We start from the raw sequence: 26,883 nt of genomic DNA on the forward strand, positions 1-26,883 counted from the left end.
TTTTTTTAATAATCTTGTTTCTCAAAGATAATAGCTGCAAACATTTCATGGTATCAGTTGATAACTTGGTTGAATTGGATCCCGAATCCTTCAGTTACTTTGTATAAGGTAGATTGTGTACTTCAAGTAGTGCTGCCATAAGCCAAGCATACCATGGTGATTTTTACTGGATGCAGAGACCTAAGGTGAGGCATTAGCCTGCATCGCATGGGCATGCATGTGGCCAGCACCAGCCAGCTAACGGATCAGGTGCTTTGTTGCTTAACCACCTAAGACTGATTGATTTGGTAGAGATAACTGAAGTTTTGTGTGGAATGAGGTTCTATCTGATTATTTTGAGGATTATTAATCAGTAGATCCAGAGGCTCAAGAGCAGCCTTCTGTTGATAGATGCGGGATGTCTGAACCTTGCTGCAGCCCAAACTATCTTACTTTTGTTAATGAACGAGTGCTTGGAACACTTGTTTCCTCATTGTTCAGAGAGGCTTATGAAATATCGAACCACGAAGTAACAAAAAGTTAAATCAGTACATAAATCATGAAATACTTGTCCTCTGGAAAAGTTTTCAAAAGCCTCCTTTCAGAGATCTGCATCCATATGAACTCAGTTCTCAGAAAGTGTGGTGCAGCACTTTGTGCTACCAAAGCTCCTGAGGTATATGAAAGAAGTGAATGGATGGATGGAGAGGCTAATATTTTGAATAAGTGATGTTTGAATACAGTAAATTGCTTAAATTTTCTGGGAAGAACCACACCTTTTGTTATTAAAAACCAAATGACTCACCGTTAAAATGCTTTGTATCCTGTTCCATGTATGTTACTGCCTTTAGTCAAGGAGTATGCCAACATGCTTATTTTAGTGCAACCTCAGTTGTGAGGCAAAACATTCCAAACTAGATTTCCTCATTCACCTTTCATTGCAGCTGTGAACACTCTGCCTTTCCTATAATCTGCTGGCAATTAGCCATCTTAAATCAGACAGTGTGCCAATCCATTTTCTTCTTTCCTTGGTCTGAGCTTTAAGCAGTAAGTGATAATAAGGTACTCTGCCAATGTGTGTTCTAGTCTGACTGGTCTTGAGTAGGTCGTGGCAGGGAACATGGATGTGTTGGGGCCCTCCTCACCTTTTGTAGCCTATCAGTTTTGTGAAAGATGCTGGAATGCTCCCTGCTTTGCAATCCCAGTTTGCAGGTGTTTCTTAGTTGACCTCAAACAGTCACCTGCCTCCGGTGTCTGGGCTTCTGGCTGCTTTCTTCATTGGTAATAGCAGCTGAAATTTCCTGTGTGAGAAACACTGAAGTTTCTGATGAAAACTATTTTTATAGTGTGGAAATAGTGTTTAATTTTAATTTTAATTTTGTATTTCTGGCTCTGTTTCAGAATGTCTTTGAAATGCAAGTAGGCAGGAGAAATATTTTTGGCTGTTCTCTAACATGCTAGAGCTATTGACACTGAGTGAAGGAGTAAGAAGTAAAACTTTACACACAGAATTGAATCACAAAATTGCAGGAGCTGGAAGAGCTGGATTTGATGATCCAACCTCCTGCTAAAGCATTGGGAGGGGGAAGATTGGAGAAAATGACCTTAAGAAAGGTCATTTAATCTTCTAGCTTATTATACTTTTTTTTTTTTAAGTTAACTTGTCATTGGAAAGCTACTCAGTGCCACAATTGCCTTGCATCCCTGTTCACTGTGATGTTGTGGATGTCATTGGAGGAACCCAGACTTCCAAGTGACCTCAGATATGTCAACAGCTCACCTGCAACAGTAGCACCGATAAAGGAGAAAGGGAGAAGAGGCTGAAGAGCATTTGAGTCCAAACCTGCCGTTAATGATTTCATTCCCTTGTTGAGAAGTGAATATCACATGTTGATTTAAAATGTTACTTAAAAAAAAAAAAAAATTGTTATCCAAGTACCCTGGCTTGTTAGCGATACTCTTCCAGGATATGCAATTAGCCATGAGAGGGGGGGGAAAAAAAAGTCAACAGGCAGAGAAGTACTGAGATACTCAGCTATTCAGAAGGCTGTTGTATTTTTTCAGCTCTGACACAAATGATGGTACCAGAATGTGGAAGGCATGTTTCTTTCAGTAATTAATATCTAACATCATGCCTTTCTTGGGACTGTTTTGTCAGATGAGTACCTCAGATAAGCAGACAGGGACTCCTTGTTGTGTGTAGTCTTTTATGACAAGTGAATTACCAAAGCAACTTTGAATCCTTTCCAAGATAATTTCATGTTTTATAACTTTGTGTGGCTCTATAGAGTTAACAAGTATCTCCCTGTTAACTGTGATTCAACAGATGATTTTATCATCAAATCAATACTTAATCATGAAGAGTAAGTTAGTAGAATTAAGCAACAATTAATTTTAAAAAACTGTTGATGACTACTGATGTTATGTGTTATGCAGGACAAGGGGAAATGGTTTGAAGTTGAGGGAGGGAAGATTTAGGTTGGATGTCAGGGGGAAGTTCTTTACAGAGAGAGTGGTGAGGCGCTGGAATAGGCTGCCCAGAGAGGTTGTGGATGCCCCGTCCCTGGAGGTGTTCAAGGCCAGATTGGATGGGGCCCTGGGCAGCCTGGTCTAGTGTTGAATGGGGAAGTTGGTGGCCTTGCATGTGGCAGGGGGGTTGGAGATTCATGATCCTTGAGGTCCCTTTCAATTCTGGCCATTCTGAATTCTATGTTAAGGAGGATCTCAAGAAAGAAGAATGAGGCGTTGGGAACTGTGGGACCTGTAGGACTTCCTGGGATAGTCACTGCTGGTTCGTGTCTTCTGGAATATTTCATGCTTATCATTCTGTACTTGGAGTTCACCCCATGGGTTGTATTGGTCCAGTAAACAGTTGCTCTTAAAACAGAAGTCTTGTGGGAACGCTTAGTTTGCAATCTGGTCTTTCCCACTCTGCGAGTTTTTTGTTGTGCAAGAAAATTCATGGTTCTCTTTTTCCCCCTTTATTTGTCAGATCTTTTCTCCCTGTACGATGACATAATTTCATGCATACTTATACCTTATAATGTGCACTGTAAAAAAACAGTGCAAGGATGAATAATGTAGCAGAAATAAAGTGATCTCAATAGTGATACCTTCTGTTTGCAGTGAGGAGATGGCAGTTGATAACGATCCATGTAAGTAGGGTGATTTTTAAAATTTATTTATTTTTCTTTTATTTTAGGTGTTTGGAAATGCTCCTCCAAGTACAATGACAGAAAAATTTTCTGATCTCTTACAATTCACTACTCAAGTGTCACGATTGATGGTGACTGAAATTCGACGGAGAGCATCAAATAAATCCACAGGTACTGCATGGGGCACAAAGTTGAGCTTTTGTACACGATGAAGTGTGGGCATTGAAGTCTTAACAGGGAAAATATGTTCTGTTTCTTTGGGCTGAGAGAATGAGGCAAGCTGAGTCCTCCTGTCTAGAGTATAAAGGCAATTAAGTTCCACAAACTTGATAACTTGTTGAAGATGGGAGTACACTGAGATGCCTCATCTAGTAGGAAGGCACAAAAGATCATGGAGATGGCTGCTGTAGCTTGCTCAGTGTGTCTGTTGGTGTTGTTTTGTCCCTCAGATATGTTTGTATTTAAATTGTACCTTTAAGTTAGCTATTGGCTTGAAAGCTAATAGGAAGATGTGGAATTACAGTGAGCAGAACATTAGGACCAGCATCCCCAGCACTGAGAAGATAGATGTTGGCCCATCTTTAAGGTCTGTTTGTTGAATGCCTGAGGGAGACTTCATTCTATGCTGAACCACTGGTGTGTCAGACCCTGACTACTTTCTGGAAGTTGCATTTTGGAAGATGATGTGCTGGGAAGGCATGTTGCCTTAACCTTCCCCTTTGACTTCCTTATCTGAGCATTGTTTCCTGGCAAGAGGAGAGTTTTTCTGAGCACTATCAAGTTTTTTGCCTTCAGATGATTTTAAGTTCTCTCCTGGCTTCTCAGTTTGGATTTGGTGGCAAATGAGGAAATAGCGAGCTAAAAAAGGCTCCGCAAAGTATTACACGTGATGGCACAATTTGTGACTCCTGACAATTGTAATTTCTTTCCATTTTAAGTAGAGTGAATAACAGGAAAGTATCCTGGATGGACAAACAGCTACAGCAGATAGAACCTGTACTCTGTGGGGAAAGCAGGAGCACAGAGTCCACGTGTATACAAGAGACATGAATGTCCAGCCAGCAGAAGGGTGGTGTTGGCTTGAATGTTCTTTTTGTTGGGGAGCACCTGTCACACCTCTCTGCTGGATCTTGCTAAGAACGGCCATCTATTTATTTAGTTCTTCACCCATTATCTCTGCCTGGCTGCTCCAAGATGGCCCAGTTTGCATCCTTGCAGCCCCGGAAGTTAGAGTAGATTTTTTTTGTTGAGTTTTGGGGCTTTTCTTCTTTTGTTTTTTTCTTTGCTAGGAAACTTAACCACGGTGACTTCAAAACACAGGTTAGTACTCTGGTAAGCTTTAATGTGATGAGCAGCAATAGTTTTATTAGGAGGAAAACAGTACTGTATTTTTTTGGTACAGTTAAGACTGCCATCGCTTCTGTTGACATAACGTTTTTAGAGTGTGGGAAGCCCTTGTAGCTCCATGCACTGCAGTTGCTTCGTGACTCTTGGCCAGGCCACAGAGTTGCATTTTGCTCTCTGTCAATGCCCAATTAACAAACTGTTAAAATTCATGGGTTTTGTGCTGCTGTGCTGAACTGTTTAGAGCTAGGTGAATGTTCCCTGTAACACTGAAAAGAACTAGGCTTTTTAAAAGTACTTTCTCTTTCAGAGACAAAATAGTTATGCTTATATATAAAAAAGGTAAAGGTCCTTTTTCTACCAAACAAAATAACACAGTGTATCCTCATAGCTACTAGTAGGTAGAGTGTGCTTTTAGAGTAAGAGCTCTATGTGGAAAATATCTCTGAGAGTATCTGAATGCAAGTTCTTCATGGCATGAAGTGCTCAGTTTAAATGAGCAAAATTGCTGAGCTTGTTTTTAGAAACAAGATTTCCCCACAAAGATTATTAAAAGTGAACTTCCCTTTTAGTTAACGAAAGGGAAGGAATTTTCAAAGAACTTGCTTTTTCTCTTTAAAGATATAAATGCAGTTGGCAGTGTTTTCTAGTTGGGACTGTGGTATGATAAATGTTACCAGCTTTTTTTCTGTCTTGTGATGGAGCACAGTGCAGTTTTTTCATCAGATCTTTTAATATTTAAGTAGTAGCTGTGTGAATAATGCCTGCCATCACAGACACATCTCAGTTATTCTTGGCAAACTGCAGTTGTTTTCTCGGAACAGCATTTCATGATTCAGTAGTAACTGTGCCAGCATTTTATCTTACGTAGTCTCTTAACACTGCCATTGTAGTGTTAAACTACAGTTTCAGCTGTACTGTTTCTCCAGTATGAATATAGCCATGGAGTAATAAAGATGGGGACATTAGAACTGTTAGATTTTCTTCCACACTGAGGTCTGTCCTGTGGAGCAGTCGTGGTTTGCAGGTTTGCAGTCACCATCTCTATGAGGACTGATGTTGGTTTCCCTTGCCTCAGCTTATTTTGTTTGGGAAGGTGGTGGGGTTACGGTTAAGATAGCTACCTCTGAATTCTTGAGCTGTCAGATTTTCAACAAATGCATCCCATTTCATGTCTGAATTGATTGAAAGATCATGGTGGTGCTATACTAAAATGGATGTCTAATCTCTGTTTCTTGCATAGTCTGTTCTGAAATAAACCTTTTGGGAGCATCTGGCTCTGAGTTGGAAAAAATAAATTGCTAAAACGAGGTGCAGAGACTGTTGGAATGTTGATAGAATTGAATGTGGTTGCTAACAGCCACTTTGGCTTCAGATGATGGGGAGCAGGTAGCACTTCATCTTCTGTATTTTGCAAAACACGTACCTTGGAGGCAAGCTCTTCCTGTTGTATCACCGCTGCTGCAAGATAAAATAAATATATAGCCTGGGTATTTCAACAACATGCCCTCATACGTTTGGCCCATCATTATAATTTGTGCCAGGGGCAAAAATGGCAGCAAAAATGGGTTCAGACATCAGGACTTGCGTGTATGTTGAAGGATTGCAGCTGGGTCGGTGCAGGGCAGGGTGCTCCCCCAGGCCTTCTGTGCTGAGCTGGCTGCTGTGCAATGGGATGGGTGAGCTGCTCCTTGGGGCACAGCTGCCACGAGCCAAGGACTTTTTGGGTCGTCGTTCCACTGAGTACTGTTCCTTCTGCCCAAGAAGTCCCGGAGGGAGAAAACAAAAAGATTCATCATAGGGCTGGAATTCACCTCTTTTAAAGTGAATTTCAAGCATTGTTTTTTGTTTTTTTTTAATTGTTCACTGTAGGTGCTACTCTGTGTACATTGCTGTTTTAGGCAGCTTTTAAATTTTCTTTTGTTTTGTCTCACCTCGTTAATTTTAAGCAACGTATCATTCCATATTTGTAACACTCTCTGTGAATCTGTCACAGCATTTACAAGTTTACACTAAATTCACTTGTTTTTCCGTGGCTCTAGACTGTTATACTAATCCCTCCTTCCCTTCAGAAACAGCTTCTTCATTTATTATTTACACGCTATTGTTGTTGGTTTTTTCCCCCTTTTTTAATCAAAGTGTTTGACCAGTAGAAGAAAAATATTTTAACTTCTGCATTTCTGTAATTTACAAGTTTAAAGACAACCATTATCTTACTTTAAAACCATGTTGGGAGACCAGATTGGTAACATTCCTCATCATAATGTTTAGCTGTAGCAGAAAACCACATCAGTGGTTTGTGTTCAGCCTCTGACAATATCTGCCTTTATTTTTCCCTTTTAAATTCTATTGATCTGCAAACTCTGTCTGTATTTTGCATTTTTACTGCAGTTGGCGTCTGCCACTACCAGCAGAACTGAGTGTTGAGTTTAAATTGGTAAGGGCTAAATGATATTTTGTGTTGTCCAAGTGCATCTTGTTTTTGTTAGGTGTTGTAGATGGCAGTTTATGAATGCGTATCTTCTGCAAGTGGCCCTTCAGGCTCCTTCCACGTTGAGGTCTGGAGTTTTTCTGATAGTGTTATTTGTAGTGTCTGCATCTCTTGGAAGCACTGGGGCTGTATCTCGCTAACAGAGGAGTTAGGGGCTACACAGAGATACGCTAGTTAGCTGTTTGTCTGTTGAGCATAGCGTAGTAGGCTGGAGGCGAGCTGACCTGCTGTGACTACATGATGATGTTTTCCTCCTTGTGCTTTTCCCCTTGACCTGTAGGTGACTTAGCTTTACGTGGTGATTGTATTTTGAATTTACGGTAGTGGCTTCAAAGGGGAAGCAGAGCCCTATCTGTTAGCCACAAGGAATCAGTCTTGGTCAGTGACGGCTGCATCTTATTTCCTTCTGTTAACCTTTTAGTTAATCTTCGACACTATTTATCAGATCTTACATAAGGTAAGCGAAGTGTGACACCCTGGAAAGCTCGTTCTTTTATCTGCTGGGTTAGTAAAGTGCTGGCACCATTGAATTGTTTATCTTTTGCTGAGCAAGCCCTCCCATTCTTTAATGTGGCAAAAGGATCAGCCTCTTCATATCTCCTGTGTGTGATGACAACACTGCACTGTTCCTGATGGAACAAAGGTTTCTTGCCCCTTTAGTTTAAGGTGATGCTTCTCTTACTTGTTGGCCCACTGAAACTATATGCTCTCTTGGGCATCTGCGTGTATTTCCAGCTATTCTTGTAGAGCAGTGGGGGCTTGCTTAGAAGAGGGGTCCATGAAAAGTCTTACTGCCAACACACGCTCTGGTGTGCATATGGATGCTTTCCTTACGTACCCACCTAGGCTTTTGCCACTAATACTATACTAAAGATAGCAGTACAATATGAAATAGCATAGTGATATTGTTCTGTTTACTAGAATATCTACGTAAATGCTGAATTAATCCTTACTGCTGTTGCTATAGGCAGGAACATTTCCTTTAATGCAGCGCTGCTTTTGTTAGCAATCTGAATAGAGCTTATCCTGTAGGTTTCTATCTGCTGCTTTTCTGAAGTCGGAGACACAAAGCATCCCTGCTGCCTCTTCTGTATGAAATTTCTTTGGTCTCTGTATTCCATTTGGTCATTGTATACCAAGCCTCTTTCCTGTATTTACCAGCTCAGTGTTGAAAAATCTGACTACTGTACTCACTATGGTCGTGATCATAGTTATCCACCCAGGCCTGTAGAATTGTGAAGGTATTTATGCATGGATATTACCTTCTAGTTCTTATCTCTTTGCTTCCTTGCTGTTGTTATTAGCTATCACGTCCAAATTCTAGATTCTGTGTCTTCTTGTATAGAAGTTAAAAGCCTGAGGACGTTGGGTCAGGCACAGAGAGTGTAGTATCGAAAGGATTTCTTGAGCGCTGCAAAACAAGGAAAAATTACAAGCACTAAAGTAAGGCTAGTGCTGACGACAGAAGTGAATCCTGAATAGTAGTGCTGTCAAATTTGCTCAGAGCAGATGACAAAAGAATGTAATCCTGCACTTTAAATCCTGTCTGTGTTTTAGGTACTGCTCAATTAAGACTGACAGTTTTGAAGCAACTATTTATAGTACTTGACTGCTCTGCTGTTTAGAATGCCAGCAGTGTGGCAGCTTTTTCAGAAGCACGTACCTAACCTCTCAGCCTCTCACTTTCAAAGATACCAAGAGAGCCTATGTTCCACAGGTGGCTTTTGAAAGCCGTGTCCCAAGGAGGCTGTTGGTACCCTGTTTGTTCTGTATCACTCCTTCCTGTTGATGGTCAATTTTAGGACCAATTACTTCAGAAAACAAACTGTCCACCCGGATTAGTAAGTTGGCAAGTAAGTGGTTGTTTGCTGTGCGTCCACCGTTTGGAACCTGCAATACGAAGTGAAGGGAAATCCTGTCTGATTTTATTTTGGTCAGTCCCATTCAGGGATTTGGTGAATGCCTCCCCTTACCTTAGTCCCAGACTTGGAAAACCCAATGGTTGTACAGAAAAATTGTAGGGCAAAATAAGGCTGCAAAAACAAAATCTTTGAAAAACAGCCTTTACAAAACCAAAACAAGTGTTAATTTTTACCTGTAATCTTTCTTTGTCTATTTTTCTTAAGATTATGACTTCAAAAGTTTTTTTTGTTTTCTTTTGTTTTGTTTTTTTGTTTTGGTTTGGTTTGGTTTGGTTTTTTTTGTTTTTTTTCTGGACGTAAGTGAAAACCACACTTTCTTTGTAAGGCCTCTTAGGCCTTGAAAATCTCCAAGGCTGGAGCCAGCACAATCTTGCAGGGCCTGTCTCAGTGTCTGTCTGCCTGCAGAGGGGGAAGGCCTCCTTACACGCAGTCTGGTCTCCGTTGTTTCAGTTTAAGCTACAAGTCTCCTGCCTTGTGTCTCTGTGAAAAGCCAAGTTCCGAATCTTCGTAGCATCCCTGCTGTCAGCACTGGGGCTGCTCTCTGTGGGCACGAGGGCCATCTCTCCTTGTGCTGAATGGGTCATGGTTCTTCAGCCTCTCCTCACAGGGCAGTGCTCTGGTGTCTTGGTTATCTTCTGCTGAGCTCCTTTTCATCATCATCTTTCCTGTACTGGGGTGAGACCAAAGCTGGATATAACACTCAAGATATTCTCCAACAAATTTCAAGTAGAGGGGTGCATTTACCTTAGAAGAAGCTCATGCACAGATATATTGTGGGGAATCTGACAGAACATGGAGCAGACAAAACAAGATTAAAGTTGGATTCAACTGCAGACCTCTTTCTTGTTTTGTAATTTCATTGTAATTCCTCTCTTTATCAACATTACTTCTTTTTCAGTTCTAGCTGACATTGAAAGTATTGAAGATGATTGATGTGCAGTATTAATGCAAAACAATTTTAGATTTTCCTTAAGTATTATGGGCACTTCACATTATTGGCGTTACAGATGTCTTAACACACATGTATGTAGACAGCAATGAATTATGACTTCATTTTTAGTTCATTTATATTCTTGTTCGTATTGTATTTTGCTCATATTTATTAAGGATGATAACTTATTTCCCAGGCTGAATATTTAATGTATGCTCTCATTGGTATAGAATCACTTTTGATTTCAAAAGTGGTCCCTTCTTCATGCTAAGTAACCATAAGTTGTTAGCATTTTAATCTTACCAAAAAAAAAACCAGTAGGATGTTGCTGAGGTAGTTGTTGGTCTTTTTTACCTTTTTTATTTTCCTATTTTTATTCCTTTTGGCTTTTTGCATTTCTTTCCCTTTAGTCCTGTCCAGTTATTCTCCATACTGTTGTTTCATAGAATCATAGAATCACCAAGGTTGGAAAAGACCTAAAAGATCATCCAGTCCAACCATTCACCTATTACCAATAGCTCCCACTAAACCATGTCCCTCAACACAACATCCAGTCTTTCCTTGAACACCCCCAGAGTCGGTGACTCCACCACCTCCCTGGGCAGTCCATTCCAGTGCCTGACCACCCTTTCTGAAAAGTAATACTTCCTAATGTCCAGCTTGAATCTCCCCTGCCGTAGCTTGAAACCATTCCCTCTGGTCTGGTTTCAGTGCAGTTCCCCCTTCTTTCCTCCTGCCTTATCAGGCCATGAATATTGGCTTTTCCCACTGAAACTCTTATGTGATAGTGAATTACTCTTTTTCAGGTGTATTAAGTTGTGTTTGGTAAACCCAAAATACTTAAAGAACAGTTGCTGCTTGCAACTGTACAACCTGACTACTGGTTGAAAACACGATACTTAAAATGTACTTTTTACAGCCTAAATTAGTGTCAAAGCCAAGTGCATGTGGAAGGCAAGAATGTGTGTTGGGGGAGAATAGGCCTGAACCTAGTCCTTTTCTTACCTTTTTTTGATTATTACTTTTTTTTTCCTGCAAGTATTGCTTTAGAGCTGAATTCATGCTTAGTGCACAGACTATTGAGAGGAAGTTTTCCATGCTGCAGACTTCAAAACTAAATTTTTATTTCTTTTCCCTTCTTTTCACCTTGTCCCCCTTACAGAGGCTGCAAGTCGTGCCATCGTCCAGTTTCTGGAAATCAATCAAAGTGAAGAAGCAAGTAGAGGTTGGATGTTGCTCACTACAATTAATTTACTAGCTTCGTCAGGACAGGTTAGTCTTCAACAGCAGTGTTTAATGAAAGTTGTGGGCTTGGAGGCACACAAGAATCACAACAACGAACTGTGAGAACACGCACTAAATGATGTTTTAGACTACTTTCAAGTTTCTGCGTTAAGGTCTTTTTTCTGCTGCAGTGCCACAGTTTCTGCTTCAGCTCCTGGTGGTTTCAATTGCCTCAAAATCATTCTTTTGGAACTTGAAGTTAGAATTATTGCAGGCAATTGTTATTGTTCCCCAAAGGCTTCTTGAACGTGCTGCTGTTTAGCCTCCAAAGAGATTCATGTCACATGCACTACCTAAATCACTCAGTGTCAATATGTGCCTGCCCCCCATTTATGTAGGATGCATTACTAGAAGGGGAAGCCAAAAGCAATGATGAATAAATGGTGTCACAAACATTACTGCTTCTGCCTTTGGTTCCGCTCCTTGTCCGTATTAGAGAACCAATATGTGGCAGCATACAGGCCGCTGTGTGGTTTGCCCTTTCTGCTCTAATTTGCCATTATAACTCAGCATGTCATCTGCCACACATTTAGTATGTCACCAGCCTCCGCCCAATTTGGCTTTCCTTATCAATGATGCTTTCTTGTTTTCTTCTGCTTTGCTCCTTATTCCTGCTTCTAACTTCTTGCCATCCAAATGCATGAATTGACTAATTGTGTGCTCATTCTTACTATTAAATAGCTGGTTTATGAGGGCATGGCTGAACTGTGGTAGTCAACCTGCAAGCTCCTATTGGCAGAGGCTGTTGGTTTTAGTTTCTGTAGTGCAGGGACTGCTTCTGACTGTGGCTGTTAGATGCTATTGCAGTGTAAATAAATTAGGATGCTATTTTTAAGGTTACTATTTAGGTAGGCGTTTGCAAATAGATGGCCAGTTTGTACTGCCACCTGGACAGCTCTGAAGTGTTAGAAGGAAAAACCAGTGTCTGAGTCAACTGTATGATAGGAGCATAATATTTTGAGTATAATAATCTGCTCAGCTGTGGTTTTGCTCTATTTTCTTTCTCCCCAGAAAACCGTGGACTGCATGACTACAATGTCAGTGCCTTCCACACTCGTTAAATGTCTGTATCTGTTTTTTGACCTTCCACATGTGCCTGAGGTAGTTGGAGGAGCACAGAATGAGCTACCTCTCGCAGAGCGCCGAGCGCTACTACAGAAAGTCTTTGTACAGGTAAGAAAGGTAAAATAGGTCATAGATCTTACAAAAAGAGGAGAAATGCTTTTTGAGAATTCTCCAGAAACTGCTCTCACTTGTTTCTTTGCAAACTTCAGTCTTAGAGTTTCTGGAAGCACAGATGAAGTTAAAATCTTGTCCTGTTTATCCTGTGACTTCTGTCCTCAGCAAGTGTTTCTTAAAAAAAAAAAATAAAATTACTGCGCCTGTTCCAAACAGCTGTCTAAAGGGAGGAAAGTGTTTGCTATTGCTCTGCTTTAATCTGATGTTTGGTATCTTTGGCCGATGTTGATTGAAATAGACATAGTAAAAAATACGAGTATTGTTAATTATCTGTGAGTTAATTTCACATATCCTGATTTTCTTTTACTTACAGAAGTAAATCATGCACTTGGAAGTAACTTAAATATGAGGGTAAACCATCTTAGCTTGCATTTACTGTTAGTTATCTATCCCTCGTGATTTTCCAGATGGTTTTCTCCAGATTTGCCAGGGAAATCAGGGAACTTGCTCCTGATTTCCAAGTTCCAAATGGAGTTTTTGTGAAGAAATTCCCATATGTTCTCGTGGCTAAACTATTAGAAGGAGCAGACTCAATGGTCATACTGTCAGTTTCCATGTACACTTTGGAAGGAACTACGTAACCACACACAAAACTGTAGGAGCCTGTTGGTAATCATCACCTTCAGTGATATGAAGGCAGTGCTGAGATTTGTAAGTGTAAATTTGTGCAGCATTTTGATGCTTGTGCTACAAAAATAAAGATCAGGCTTATTCTCACAATCACTAGCTACACTATCTGCCTGGTGGCATTCACTATTGGAATGTAGCCATTTTCTTCTTTTGGCTTTTTTGTCCTAGTACAGCACTTTTTCTTCCAAAGCAGAAATCATGATGTGCTTTGAGCTACCTTTCAGAAATTGCATTGCTGTATTTCAGTTAGCAGAGTTAAAAAATGGTGGAAGTTACCTAAATAGTTTCCCTAATATGCTACTTCTCTGCTCTTTTCTATCCCTCATCAAGGACCACCAAGTAGTGCTCTGGAAATGAGTTAGCTGGAGAGGGTGAGGCTTCAGGTAGCCCCCATGCTCTGCTTTTTGTTTTAACTTCTGTGCCTCCTTGGGATGCAGATAGTTTTCCCAAATCTTCCTTATGTTTTCTGGGAAAGAGCCTCAGCTTTCTGCAGAAGACAGAAAGTGGACAACACATGTCCTTAGAAAATGCATGAAAGAGAACAGTGTACCGACAGGCTGCACTGCTGCGTACTTCGTATATAATCTGCCTTTGCTCAGGGGCATGATTTAGCAGAGGGTTGCTAGTTAGGGTAGTATGGTTAGGTCATGGTTGGACTTGATGATCTTTAAGATCTTTTCCAACCTGAGCAATTCTATGATTCTGTGATTCTGTATTGTCTTGTTAATCTTAAGGTAATCTGGCAATTCGGATCCAGGCTACAGGATTTCAGATAGGACAGGCTATAGCAACACTACAGCCCTATCAAGCTTTCTGGGCTGTTTTTGTTGATTGAGAAGGTACAGATGTTGCTCTGCCAGTAGCTTTTCAGTAAACTTCCCTGCATTAGGAAGGAACGTAATGATTTGCCTCTCAGAGCCTTTGGACCACTGCAGGATTCAAACCTCTGAATCAGTCAACGACTGATTATAGAAGGAAGGAATATGCTGGTACCCAAAACAAGCATGCTGTTTTACCTGAGAGATTTATTTAAGTTCTGCTGCTAATAATCTTCACCTGAATTGAGTCCTGAAGTAGCCACGTGTTAAATAGCCTTGTCTTTGTTTTCCTATTTTAAATTAATAAGCGAAGAGAGAAAAGCACATTGCTGCTTCTAACGTGCACACTACCTGGAAGGAAGTTCTAACTTTTCCTAAGTCTAGGCAGAAATGGCAATACCAACAGCAAGATAATAATGCTAGACGTTTACTGACTTACTTACTGTTTCAGATCTTAGTAAAACTGTGCAGTTTTGTGTCCCCTGCGGAAGAACTGGCTCAAAAGGATGATTTGCAGCTTTTATTCAGTGCAATAACGTCATGGTGCCCTCCCTATAATCTGCCTTGGAGGAAGAGTGCAGGGGAAGTACTGATGACCATATCGCGTCACGGCCTTAGTGTCAATGTAGTGAAATACATTCACGGTATGTGTCTTTCTCCAATATTAGTTATCTGTTTCTCTTTGATTGCTTTACTAATAGTGAAGTAGGCATGAAAACTGTAGATCAAAAAAAACTCGTGGGCTTTTTGTTTGGACCTAGGTCTTGATGTACATGTGACATTCATTTCAGGGCGTTTGTATTTTCAGTTCATTTTGTTTCACACATGTCAATCTAAAACAAAACAGCAGTGTTTTCCAATTGCTTTGCTGCAAAAGCTTCTGATAACCAGGAAGACAGATTCTGTCTCACTGTTGGTACTGTTTGAGTAACTTCAGTAACTGCTTCTACTGAAAAATGCTCATTGTGCAGATGAATAGGTTTGTCATTTTTGCCGATAGAATTCTTAAGGGGATTTTGTTGCTTTCTGCCCGATGTTTGAATTAGCAGCAGCCACTTCGCCTAGGTACTACTCTAGCTGGCAACTCAAGTGTAGGGACATCTGAGGAAGCTGCAGGAAGAGGAACCAGCTCAGAGTGTTCTGCTGACGCATTTTAAGCTATTACAAGCCTAGAAAAGCATCTGCTCTGTAGTAAATACTGGTGCATTATGAAAATCAGGGAGAGCTAATTTGGATATGCTGAAAGAACGTTCTTTGTCTGAGATTTCACTTCTGCGGGAAGTACTGGGTCAGACTGATACAGCCACCAGTAATTTGCTGTTTACTCTGTTATCCAGGACATCAAGGGGCTGTTATACTCTGAACGTAGTGAAACCTGGGTAATAAAGAGACACTAGGAAATGCTTGAGGGAGCCTGGTGTGAATGTGGAACCCCCAAGTACTTACTGAGGCTGTGTTGGAACAGCTAGCTTGTATCCAGCCAGCCCTGTCAGTTCCCCAGCCCCAAAAACATTATCCATAGCACCTAGCCCAGGGCTCTCCAGCCTCTGCTTGGCTGTTGCCCACACCTCTCACAGGGGCTCTGTTCTCAGTTCCTGTGCCACTAGTGTGACAGCCACCAAGAGAACGAAGCAGCCAGAATCATTCACTTTTACCTCTTGGTCTTATTTGAGGGAAATAGCGTCCTGTTTTTGGTATGGAAACTAGCATACAAGGGGAGATGGTGAGAAATTTTGGAAGCTAACCTACCAAATACTTTACCCCCAGTGCATCTATAACGGAATTGCTCATTGTTTGCTTCAGAAGGGCTGCTGCCACACTGGTTAGTGGCTAAGGACTTGGGAGAGCAAGGTGAAATGACAGCTGGTGTCAGAGAGGATAGTATGCATGGAAAGAGCTTTGAGAACAAATACCTGAATGAAAATAGTGGTGTGGCATTAATCATAGTTGTATGAGTGTTGAGTTATTTAGTGTTTGAGATATGAAATTTGGTAAAATGTATTTATGATATTGTATTTAGGGCTTTCAGACAGTGGCACCATCTAAGTGCATATTTATTTTTTTTTCAGTTGGAACACTTGTTTCAGTGAGCTGACATTCTTATCACAAATTATAGTAGTCTGTGATTACTGGGGGAAAAAAAGTCACTGTTTCCCCACACTCTGGCAAGCAAATTTTTACAAGGTGCTGCAAAACCTTTTCGGCAATTTATGAAAGATGTCACCTTGCCTCTGCATACTTCACAGTAAATGTTAATCTCTGTTTTTTCTTGCACTAGCAGCATCTTTTCAATTCCAGTGAGAAAAAAAATGAGTGTACAGCATCTCTTAGAAGCACAAATTAGACATCAATTAAATGTTTTCAGATTGGATTTTAAAGCTGATAAATACTTTACATACAACTGTAGCAAGCTTCTGATGGATTTATGATGATACATTAAAGTGAACCTGACTTAAGAGATAATATGTCAGGAGACTCATATTATGGAAAAGTTAAGGCTTTTCTTCACACGCAAAGAAACGTCTACTCGCTTATTGGGTTTTGATATGAACTTCTGGGAAGTTTTCTAATCAGTCTAGCTAGAAATACTTGCACTTTTCTGTAAATACTCGAAAGTTTGAGTAGGGAGTATTGCTGACCAGGGGAGCCATGCAGTGAATGTTCTGTGTCAGGTTTTACCTAACACCAGCAACATAGTATAGTTCAGGGCTTTCTATAACTATTTTTAAATACAGAATAGGATCTTGTAGAATTATTAAAACAGTTCATATTTGTTTTCTCATTTGACTGATTTTCCCAGGTGAACTTTTCAAATAAAAGTTGGTAGTTGTCTGCTCAGTTGTCTTCTTCAAGAGGTAAAGATTATCCAAGGGAGGACAGGGCTGGCAGAAAAAGGGTAGGAATCGAATCTGAAGCTACAGGAGAATCTTACTCATCCCTAGGCATTCTGTCAGGTTAAATGTTGCATGATAAGAGATAATTAAGTAACCATTACCTTTTTGCTATGTTTCGTTTAGAAACTGTTTTCATTTCAATGATTAACGTCAGTAAAATCCTACATCTCTTACAATTCTTTGCAGAAAAAGAATGTTTGTCCACGTGTGTTCAGAACATGCAGCAGTCTGATGACCTTTCTCCCCTTGAAATAGTTGAGATGTTTGCTGGGCTTTCTTGTTTTCTCAAAGATTCCAGTGATGTATCACAAACACTACTGGATGATTTTAGGATATGGCAAGGATACAACTTCCTCTGTGATCTCCTCCTCAGGTATGTAAAAAGACTGCAGACAAATGGCTGTGAGCTCTTTTAAAAAAAAACGAACAAACAAGTCCTATTAAAGAATAGTTCAATGGATTTAAACGGAGGATAATGGTTGTAGGTTGCTATGAAATGAAGACTTTAGGACCAAAGCATCAAGTTACATGCTTCTCTTCTGCTATGAAACTACATTGTTTAGGTTATTATTCCTTGGTGCTGTTTTTTTTTAACTAAATCGTCTTTCATGATGAAACGAGTACTGTACTGTTGGTGCTGATGTTTGTCATTCAAACACAAGCTGCTAATGCAGAAATGGAATCTGTATGTACACGTTATCACGTGTATGGGAGTCAGAGATGGTTGGAAACAGCACTGTAATAGCCATTAATGAGAAGAGTTAATATTAAGAGCTAACTCTGTTTTTGTTTTGGATTCTGAGTTGTTAGGTTTTTATACCCAAATATTAGAACTTAACTTTCTATTATGTGCTACATTTTTATGTTTGTTTGTTTTTAAAGAATATCAGACTTTATTGTGGCATAAGAAATCCTTAGTGACAGAATCATGCATAAATTGCCATCTGTGCCGAAATTGCTACAATACATGTTATGTTATTGTTCTTTCAGTATAAATTGTGGTTCTGAGTATGAATTAAATTATTTGAATGAATGCTTTGTTATATATGAAAAACTTGTTGTTTTCTAGAAACTGTCAGTTGGAGGTTAGGCAGAATTTGAGGAATGTGCTGTCATTAGCAGTTTCATTTTCAAGCATAAAAGCGATCCTCTGTACATCAAGTGTTTTAAACTGACTTTCTCCTGAGCTTGCTCGTTCTCTCAGTGAAAGAATGGAGATACCCTGGCAGATGCATGAGAAGAGGTAGAGGAGTGTGTTTGTGTGTCTGAAAAAGGAGAGCACAATCACACAGCACACCAGTTTGTCATTTGACACAACAGAGTTAAAGCACAGCAATGTGTTATCATTTCTTCCTTGTGAACTGTCTCCAGAAAAATTGCTAAAAACCTTGCAAGAAATTCTTGGAAGAAGGTCTTCCAGTGTGCAGTACTGTTATGAGGATGACTGTCATGTAGGAGTATGAAATGTGGGCTCTGGGAGTCCAGTCACAAAGAAGGAAGGCTTTGGAGCTAATGAGGCAAAATAGTATGTGAAGATATTGACTTAAGACATTGCCAGAGACCTGTGAAGAACACAGGGTGTGTGGAAGATTCTTATAATAGTAATGGATAGGCTCAGTCCTTCTGTAATGGTGGTATGAATGAGGTTCAGCCAGTGGTCTCACTGCAGTGAAGATGCAGGATGCAGAATGAGTTGGTCGGCATGAAGAAAAATACTGCTTACACTGCATAAGCAAAAAAGGGATTGTGGTCCCTGTCTTTCTCCTCAGGTCTGTAGAGACATAGTGTGCAATGAAACATTTGATGACTTTCAAGTGCCTTCCCAGCTAGAAGACAATTGCATAGCAATTCAGTTGTTCAGTTGGTTTCCTGCTGAGTTATGCAGACAGATGTGATGTTGGGAGCAAGCTGGCCTGTTGGTGCTGCTGGTTCCAACTACCCCTTTGCTGCCTCCCTCCGCCCTGTCATTGCAGCCCCAGCATGTGACCCATGGTCTTTAACTGGGCAGTTTGCGTGGGGCTAAGAGAAAGCTGTTTGCTTATGCTGTCTTCCTTAGCTTTGTCCTCCTGGAACAGTAATACGTGGATAAAAAGATTTGAATGTGTAAGCAGTTGATTGGAACTGAGAAGAATTATCTGGGTTTTAATGGTTAGTGTTTTTTTTTTTTTTTTGTATTTCTTTTTCTTTTAATTTTCCCTGTCTGAATTACTATCAGTAAGTGGTGATTAGAATTAGATGTGACAACTTCTACCCTCTAGGATTTCTATGTAAGAGTCTGTAGTTCTAAAAAGGATACTTGACTGTGCACTGCTAGGTATTCTGTTTCTAGTAAGACTATTTCCTTAATTATCAGCTATGAATTTGCCACAGTAGATTAAGTGCAGAATCTGTACTGATAGTCTGTACTGACAGACTATCTAGGTATTTGCCTATCAGCTTCCTATTCATAAGAGGATTTGTCATGGAATGGTTTGGGTTGGAAGGAACCTTAAAACCCCTCCAGTTACAGTGCCCCTGCTGTGGACTAGTTGCCATCCAGCAGCTCCCTTCAAGTACTAGAAGGCCACAGTGAGGTTTCTCCCCAGAGCCTTTTCTTCTCCAGGCTGAACAAGCCCAGCTCTCTCAACCTGTCTCTATAAGAAAGATGCTCCAGCCCTCTGATCATTTTTGTGACCCTCCTCTGGATCCATTTCAACAGCTCTGCATTCTTCCTGTACTGGGGGCCCCAGGCTTGAATACAGTACTCCAAATGGGGCCTCACTAGAGCAGAGAGAGAAAATCTCTCTCCTCACCTCTCTTGCCCTGCTGCCATTCCTCTTTTTATGCAGGATACAACTGGCCTTCTGGGTAAGTTAGAAATAAATTTTAATATCTGTGCAGCTTTCTAGCAAGCTGTTGAGTTCATGGCAAGATTTATGAAGTGAATTTCTAAGTGAAATAAATGTATGCTGTCATAAACCATTAATGTTTGACTGACTGACTGGTTAGAAATGTGAATGGAGAACGTGTGAAATAGCGTACAGGGTACTTGAGGTTATTCTCTAAGTTAACAGAGAAAAATGAAAAAATCATTGATGACAGTGATTTGAGTTGAAATGGACTTGTGCTAACATAGTCTTCTGTTGTTTTGATATCCTTTAGATTAGAACAGGCAAAAGAGGCTGAATCAAAGGATGCTTTGAAGGACTTGGTTAATTTGATTACTTCCTTAACAACATATGGTGTAAATGAATTGAAACCAGCTGGTGTTACCACTGGGGTACCTTTCCTACTACCTGGATTTGCAGTGCCTCAGCCTGCAGGCAAAGGTGAATGTTTTTTCCTTCCTTCATGCTATGTTTTAAAATGTAAACAATAAAATGCAGAGAAGCTGTGTACTATGCAAACTGCTTGCTATTGAGTATAAGTTCTTTTACTAAGATTGCTTATTGAAACCCTTGGTTATCTTGTCCTAGAGGTCCTTTTTCTTTGCGTTTAGTACTTAAAAAAAAAGTAAATGTGCAATTTTGTGGGTTTTTGTTTATTTTTTTTGAGAACTGTAGGGCAAGTCAAACATCTGCACAAAGTTCATAATTTCTGTTTGGATGTTTTAAGGGATTATCAGTATGGGAAAATGCACGGATTTGATTTCTAGTGTTTTAATCTGACCTCACAAAACTTAGAACGTACTGAAGGGTTATGTGCTGCTTTGGTGGTGGTTTGTTATTATTTTGTATTTTGTTTGTTTGTTTTAATTGTGGAGATTTGCTTTCTGTTACACTTGCTAAAGCTGACAAAAGCTATTTTGTGAGCTGTTGTTGTTTCATCACCAGTGAGCATTCAGAGTGGTGGGAATGGTGAAACCTGTGGTGTGCTTGCAGCACAGTGAATTATGATATGGATCTAAGATTGAGAAAGTTTGCAGGGGAAATACTTTTATAAAAACAGAATTTTGATTCTACACACTTAAAATGCAGTTTGATTTTGTACGTAAGGGAAGGACTGTGGAGTTTAGCAGGTGACTGTGGAGCTAGCTTGCTTCTTGGACTTCACTCTGGTTTTTAGTAACGTTGGAGATATTTGCAAAGGTTTTGTGATATGATAGGGTGATCTTTATAGATTGGTATGCTAATGGATTTACTTTGACTATTTCTCTTGTATATCTAATCTCTTTGGACAATCACTTTTCTGGTATTGAGAAAGCTCATTACTTGGTGGAATCTGTTTTCCCTTTGCACTAAACAGGAAAAGATGATATATGCAGAGTTCAGTTTGTTCATATTCTGGTAATAACACTGATTTTTTTGCCTGAGCTAATCAGTGTTGATGAGATGGTAACATAAGAACCCTTTGTCTCAGGAAAAAAAAAAACCCACCACCTCATATTTCATTTTATCCTGTTTGTCATGACATCTGTCTGTTCCTTTTATTTCTCAGTTCTGTTGATGAGTTATCTGTGGAGAACGTATTAACACATTTCCTTAATTGCTTTTATTTAAATCTTTTTAGGTTTTGAACTCTTTAGAGCTGCTGAAGATTTGGTTTCTTCAGGGGTCCTTGTAACAATCAAAGATAATGCATTAATCTGCTTGATTGCCTGAAACAACTGTTTATACTCAATTAGAACATAACCAGTTGTCTGTCACTGCCTACGTCCCTTTCATGTTTATTGAACTCCATCCACTTTGCAACATTTTTCATTTTAAAGAAAGCATGCAGAACGCCTTCTTTTAGAAATGAATGAATATGACTTGCAATTTACTGTGAATATTCTTCCAGTAAGTGAAACTGTTGCATGTAACTTTTCAAGGAAGTTTCTTGTTCCTTTCTGGAGGAATACAGCAGGGAAAGTAGTCAGGTTAGGCCCTGAGATAATTTAATTTTCTTTTAAATTGGACACCTGAGTTTGTAAAAGATGGAGACAGTAGTATTCCACAGAGCATACACAAGAAATCAAGATTCTTCTTTTACAGAAGGTTTGGAAATCACGTTAATGGTTTACTTTTAGCTTGTTCGAAGGTAAGGTTTTATTGTTAGAGCATCCCGATTTTCTTTTATACTTATATTTTTTTTCCAAAGGATATTTATCATGAGGTGATTCTTACACAGTGGGATTGGACCACTATGAATTGTACCATCCTTGTAAAAGTTACTACATTGAGCTTTGAGGCGACTTTCTAGTAGGGTAATATCTACACTGTCCATTGAAAATTATTGGTGCCACAGGAGCACATGTAAGCGAGGCGGTCTTTGGCTAAATGAATGAGATCTGATTGAAATTTATGGAACTTAAAAGAAGTTTGACCTAGCTTTTAGAGATGGAAAGTCTTTGTGTAAAGCATATTGTAACAGTAGTACTAGCACAAATTCTTCCATCTGTTTTAATTTCCTGATTATTGATAGTAATGGACCTTGCCAAAGCTTTCTTTATTCACAGGCTGGTTCCCAAAACCCACCCCAATGCCATTATCTGATACTGGTATGATTATTTGTGTAAAATTCTAATGCAGAACTGAGCAAGAGCATGCTCTCTGTTGAAGGCAGGCCTTCTGCAGCCCTCTGGAGTTTCTCTTCACTTAGCTCTCTTTTATGACGCAGAATTTCCAAAGAGTGAACAGAATGGGATAACTCAGAGGTCATGCGTGCTGTTCAGCTTTGAACTCAACTGATAAGGCTTTGTCATTGCTTATTGCTCTATTAAGTGAAGGTGATCAGATGCATGTTCTTCTAAACTTAGCCTACCCAAGTGGTCTTTTGTATTACAGAATGCAGAACATTTTACTGCTTCTGTAATGTGTTTTCTTGCACACCAGACAGATGATGTGCAGGCTTTATTTTTTTCTCTAGAACTGTATCCCCTTGCAAATTTTAAAAATAGGTCACCTTACTTCCCTATTTGGAAGAAACTATCATTCATTTAGCTGCATGTGTAAACACTTGCTTTCAAAGACAAAGACGTCATCTGAAAGAGTAGTGAATTGTAGGATTTGCAATATAATTGGTTATGCGAAGACTTCTTTGAAGAACCCATTTTAATTAAAAAAAAGTAACACGACTGTTATTTTAACCACTCTTATTAGAATGCATGGAATGTTATTAGTAAGTGTGCTCATTGAGACAATCAAGAACTTTCACTTTTTTCTTCCTATTCCACTTTGTTTTCTAATTTAGGTCACAGCGTGAGGAATATTCAAGCGTTTTCCGTCCTTCAGAATGCATTTTTGAAAGCAAAAACTAGCTATCTAGCACAAATTATCCTTGATGCCATCACGAATATTTATATGGCGGACAACGCCAATTACTTCGTTTTGGAATCACAGCACACGTTGTCTCAGTTTGCAGAGAAAATTTCTAAACTTCCAGAAGTGCAGACCAAATACTTTGAGATGCTGGAATTCGTTGTCTTCAGCTTGAATTACATACCCTGTAAAGAACTGATCAGTGTGAGCATCCTTTTAAAATCCAGCACTTCTTATCACTGTAGCATCATTGCCATGAAGACGCTCCTGAAATTCACCCGTCATGACTACATCTTTAAGGATGTCTTCAGGGAGGTGGGGCTTTTGGAGGTGATGGTAAATCTTCTTCATAAATATGCAGCCCTTCTGAAAGATCCCACCCAGGCTTTGAATGATCAAGGTAACGTGTGGTCTTCCATTTTACTAATGCATGTATTTTTGACTGGGAATGTTGGAGGATAATGGATATGAGGAAAACAAAGGAAGATGGAATGTGTATCTTAAGGGCAGAGTTCTGGCAGGTATTTCTGTGTCATCCTATAAACACACTGGGGTTCCATCTTCCTTCACAAGGCAGTTTCAGAAAATCAAAGTGAGAGTTCATAATTTATTTTTTCAAAGACTTTCGAGATGTTGTTTTTAGTGTTAAAGTTTCTGTACATCAAAAGAAGAGTGAAGAAACAATACATAGCCTGCCCAGTTCTCCCCCCCCCCGCTTCACCCTAGTTCTCTTGACTGGCCCCCTAGGAGTGCTATAAAGCTCTTCATGGGGTTATGTATTTAAGTTTACTGACTTCTTTTTAAAAGACATTAGGTCTATATTCTAATAAGAATATTACAAAAAGAAATTATATATAAGTGTTTTCATGTCCAAAATTGGAAATCTCAGAGTTAAGCCACTAGTTGCTTGGCAAGTACAAACCATATTGGCATGCTTTTTAATGTATTTTTTACTCAAACAGCAGTAAAGTTAGCACGTGTCATTGACACTTCTATATATAATTGTTGACTGATTTACCTGGGTTTATAGTATGAAGCTTTGCTGGTGAATCAGTTGATTATATGTAAAAACCTACATTGCTAGAAACTTTTGTTGGAAAGTATGTAATTTCTCAAGTGCTTCTCTAAAAATGGATGAAGATGACATCTGATTAGAGTGCTGCCTTGTTGGATGTTGCCCTTATGTTTTGAGCTTTTGCGTGGAATTTCTCTTTGTGAGTATTCAGAAAACAAAGCAGATCCTGTTGGTCTTCATCAATGATGTGGCATTGTGACTTGAAGAAACAATATTTGGAGATATGAAACAACACATACAGCTGCATTGTCAGGCACTGAGCTCACAGAGCTCAAAAGGTTCTGTTGAAATTCTTGGTTTTATAAATGGTGTTTTCACACGTTTAATAATTAAGCTTTCCTGTGGATGCTCATGCAGACTAAATCTTACCTGCTTTGAAATTTGCTTTGAAAACAAATTAATGTTTGTTTTCTCTGGGGAAATAAGAAATTGAAAGCGCTGGTGGAAAAAATCAAGGAGCATCTTAGCAAAGAGTGAATTTGGTTTGGTTTTTTTGTTTTTTTTAACAGTGTCTCTACTTCTGTAATTATTTTTAGGGGATTCAAGAAACAGTTCATTTGAGGACCAAAAGCAGTTGGCTTTGTTGGTTATGGAGACCCTGACGGTTCTACTACAAGGCTCAAACACAAATGCAGGTAAGTAGAAAGACCATTAGCAAAGCACTTATAAAAACAAAGCGCTTATAAAAATGCGATTGAGAAATTTGCCTAAAGACAAAGTAGTCCTGATTTTCTGTCTTCAGGGAATTAAACACAGCGAAACATCCTTTTTCTTTCTTGCCAGGTTTTCTTCCATAAGAGTATATCAGTAGCATAACCTGGAGTACATAAAATAAAGGAATTTAAGATAGTTTTGGTTTTTTTTTCTTTGTTTTTAGTTGATATTGGCAATTTTTTACTTAAAAAGAACCATGCACATCCATTTCTCCTCAAACATTACTGCAGTCATCATGTAGTAGGGCTTTGTAGCACTGGTTTTCTTACAACAAATGTAAGTGCATAATTGCACATGTAATTTTCTGTTGACGATGTTATGTCTACTGAAATTTGATTTAGAAACGTGTGCCATCTGTAGTGAAAGATGTTTCCTTTTTTTGAGGGTATATTCCTAGTCAGTACCTAGAAATTGGTCTCAGTTACAAGTATCTATTTTTCTAAATGAGGCAGATTATGCTGTGCGTTATTTCTTTTATCTTACGAAGAGCAACATAAAAAAGAAAATGTTTTTTCCCAGTAGTACAAATTGTCTCTGAGAACTTAAAATAAAGCAACTAAAAAAGTGATAGGTGTTCTTACAACCTTTTGCTTTGCTTTATGAGAGGAAGAAGACGAGGGGAGGAAAAGGACACCACCTTGGAGAAACAAAGTTTCTGGTCACAGGGACCTTTTTCTCCCACTTCTTTATTTTTCTCTATTCTGACAGCTGCTTACTCCCTTCTGATTTTGTTCCTGTTTTCAGTTCAGTGTGAGAGGTTAGAATCCGTGACAAATGTCTAAGAATGGAATCCGACTGTCCAGCTCAACTGGCTGCTCATTGTTTAAACATAGCTTCTGGCCTAATGGCAGAAAGCTTTTAACTTTTTAATTTTCTGTTGTTGATTAAGCAAAATGTTTTCTCTAAATACAGATTCAGTGTTCAATAACTTTTGGACAAATTGGAGTACTTTGCTGAACAAACTTCTGTTTAAAAAAAAAAAAAATTTTTTTCTCCTGCTTCTGTGTAGTTTTTCTCGATAAAAGCAAATTTGAAAGCAATACAATTGGCCCTAAAAGAGAATTGAAATGTGTATATCTGTTTCAGGGATAAGGTGATATTTACAAAAGTGAGTTGTTTCTAGATTAAATATAAATGAAAAAAGGAAGAGGGAACTGACAGGGAATGAATCTGACTGTGGAGTACATCTTCAAGTTTATGCCTTTCACATTTTGCAAGATTATACTACCTTGAGCTTTCTAAAACACTTTTGTCCTTTTGCCTTTGGCAATTAGCATACTTTCTATCTGCCCCTCTGCTTTATTTCTTAAATTCAACAAGATGGTCACGGAAAGCGGAGTGGCTTGCTGAAAAAATTTCCATGGAGTTAATGGGTGTCTCTTTATTAACTCAAGGGAATATTGGACCAAAAATGTGTTCTTAAGTGCATCAGAGCTGGTGTAGAGTGATAGCTTTCTGCTGTAATCCACAGATGGGAGTAATTTTAAGGGATTGACAAGAGTCATCATGTGGATGAGCCTATTGCCACTAGGTATAAGGTCGCTGAAGGATTCTGCAGCTCTAGTTAGGAGTTTAGGGCTTCCTTCCAGATTCAGGAGGATATACTGGGGAGAAGTGTTCTCTTTTAAGAAAAAGCAGGGGAAAATTGACTGTATCTCTTCTGCTTTCCTACAGAAGAGTGGAGAAGGTACTTGTTCTCATCTGAAACCCATGGTCTTTTCTGTCAATAAAACAAAGAAGCAAGTTCATGTGCCTATGTACTAATAGCATGCAAAAACATATCACAACTTTACTTGGAAAACTGATTTCTTTATATCACTTGCAAGCTCTGCTGGAGGCTGAATCAGAGCATAGAGGCTACAGGAAAAAAGAAGTTTCATTTGTTTTTTCCTTTTTTTAAATGTTTTTCCTGTTTTCTGGGAGTGTACTTGAAAAGCTCTTTCCTCCAGCTTTTGACTAATGCAATTCTGGTAGATAGTGTTTCTTTGCCTTGTGGGTAAAAATGCTTTAATACGTTAATTCTGTGTTGTCATTCAGATCCTTCAAAGGAGTTTAAATCTTGCCTGAGTAGGGCAAAAATGTCTGTTATCAGTGAAAGCAAGTGGAAGACAACTTCTTTTCCTGCTGGAGGCCAAGAACTGGGTGCCAACATGTCTTATTTCGCTAGCAGCAAGGAATTATAGCACTGC

At 39.3% G+C, this 26,883-nt stretch overlaps 1 protein-coding gene across 2 annotated transcripts in view; it reads left to right on the forward strand.

The window, feature by feature from the left end:
• The first annotated feature begins 3,156 nt into the window (after positions 1-3,156).
• Positions 3,157-26,883, forward strand: part of LOC104910608 (WD repeat and FYVE domain-containing protein 3) — a 51,671-nt gene continuing 27,944 nt past the window's right edge. For both annotated transcript variants that reach the window (XM_010709697.3, XM_010709698.3), the window contains exons 1-8: positions 3,157-3,305; positions 10,985-11,094; positions 12,118-12,279; positions 14,245-14,437; positions 16,874-17,060; positions 19,829-19,995; positions 22,838-23,305; positions 24,517-24,615. In XM_010709697.3, coding sequence (XP_010707999.1) covers positions 3,209-3,305; positions 10,985-11,094; positions 12,118-12,279; positions 14,245-14,437; positions 16,874-17,060; positions 19,829-19,995; positions 22,838-23,305; positions 24,517-24,615 — 1,483 coding nt within the window. In that variant the 5' untranslated portion in view covers positions 3,157-3,208. The remainder of the gene's footprint in view (positions 3,306-10,984; positions 11,095-12,117; positions 12,280-14,244; positions 14,438-16,873; positions 17,061-19,828; positions 19,996-22,837; positions 23,306-24,516; positions 24,616-26,883) is intronic.

The sequence above is a fragment of the Meleagris gallopavo genome, chromosome 4, assembly GCF_000146605.3.
Source record: "Meleagris gallopavo isolate NT-WF06-2002-E0010 breed Aviagen turkey brand Nicholas breeding stock chromosome 4, Turkey_5.1, whole genome shotgun sequence".
NCBI lineage: Eukaryota > Metazoa > Chordata > Aves > Galliformes > Phasianidae > Meleagris > Meleagris gallopavo.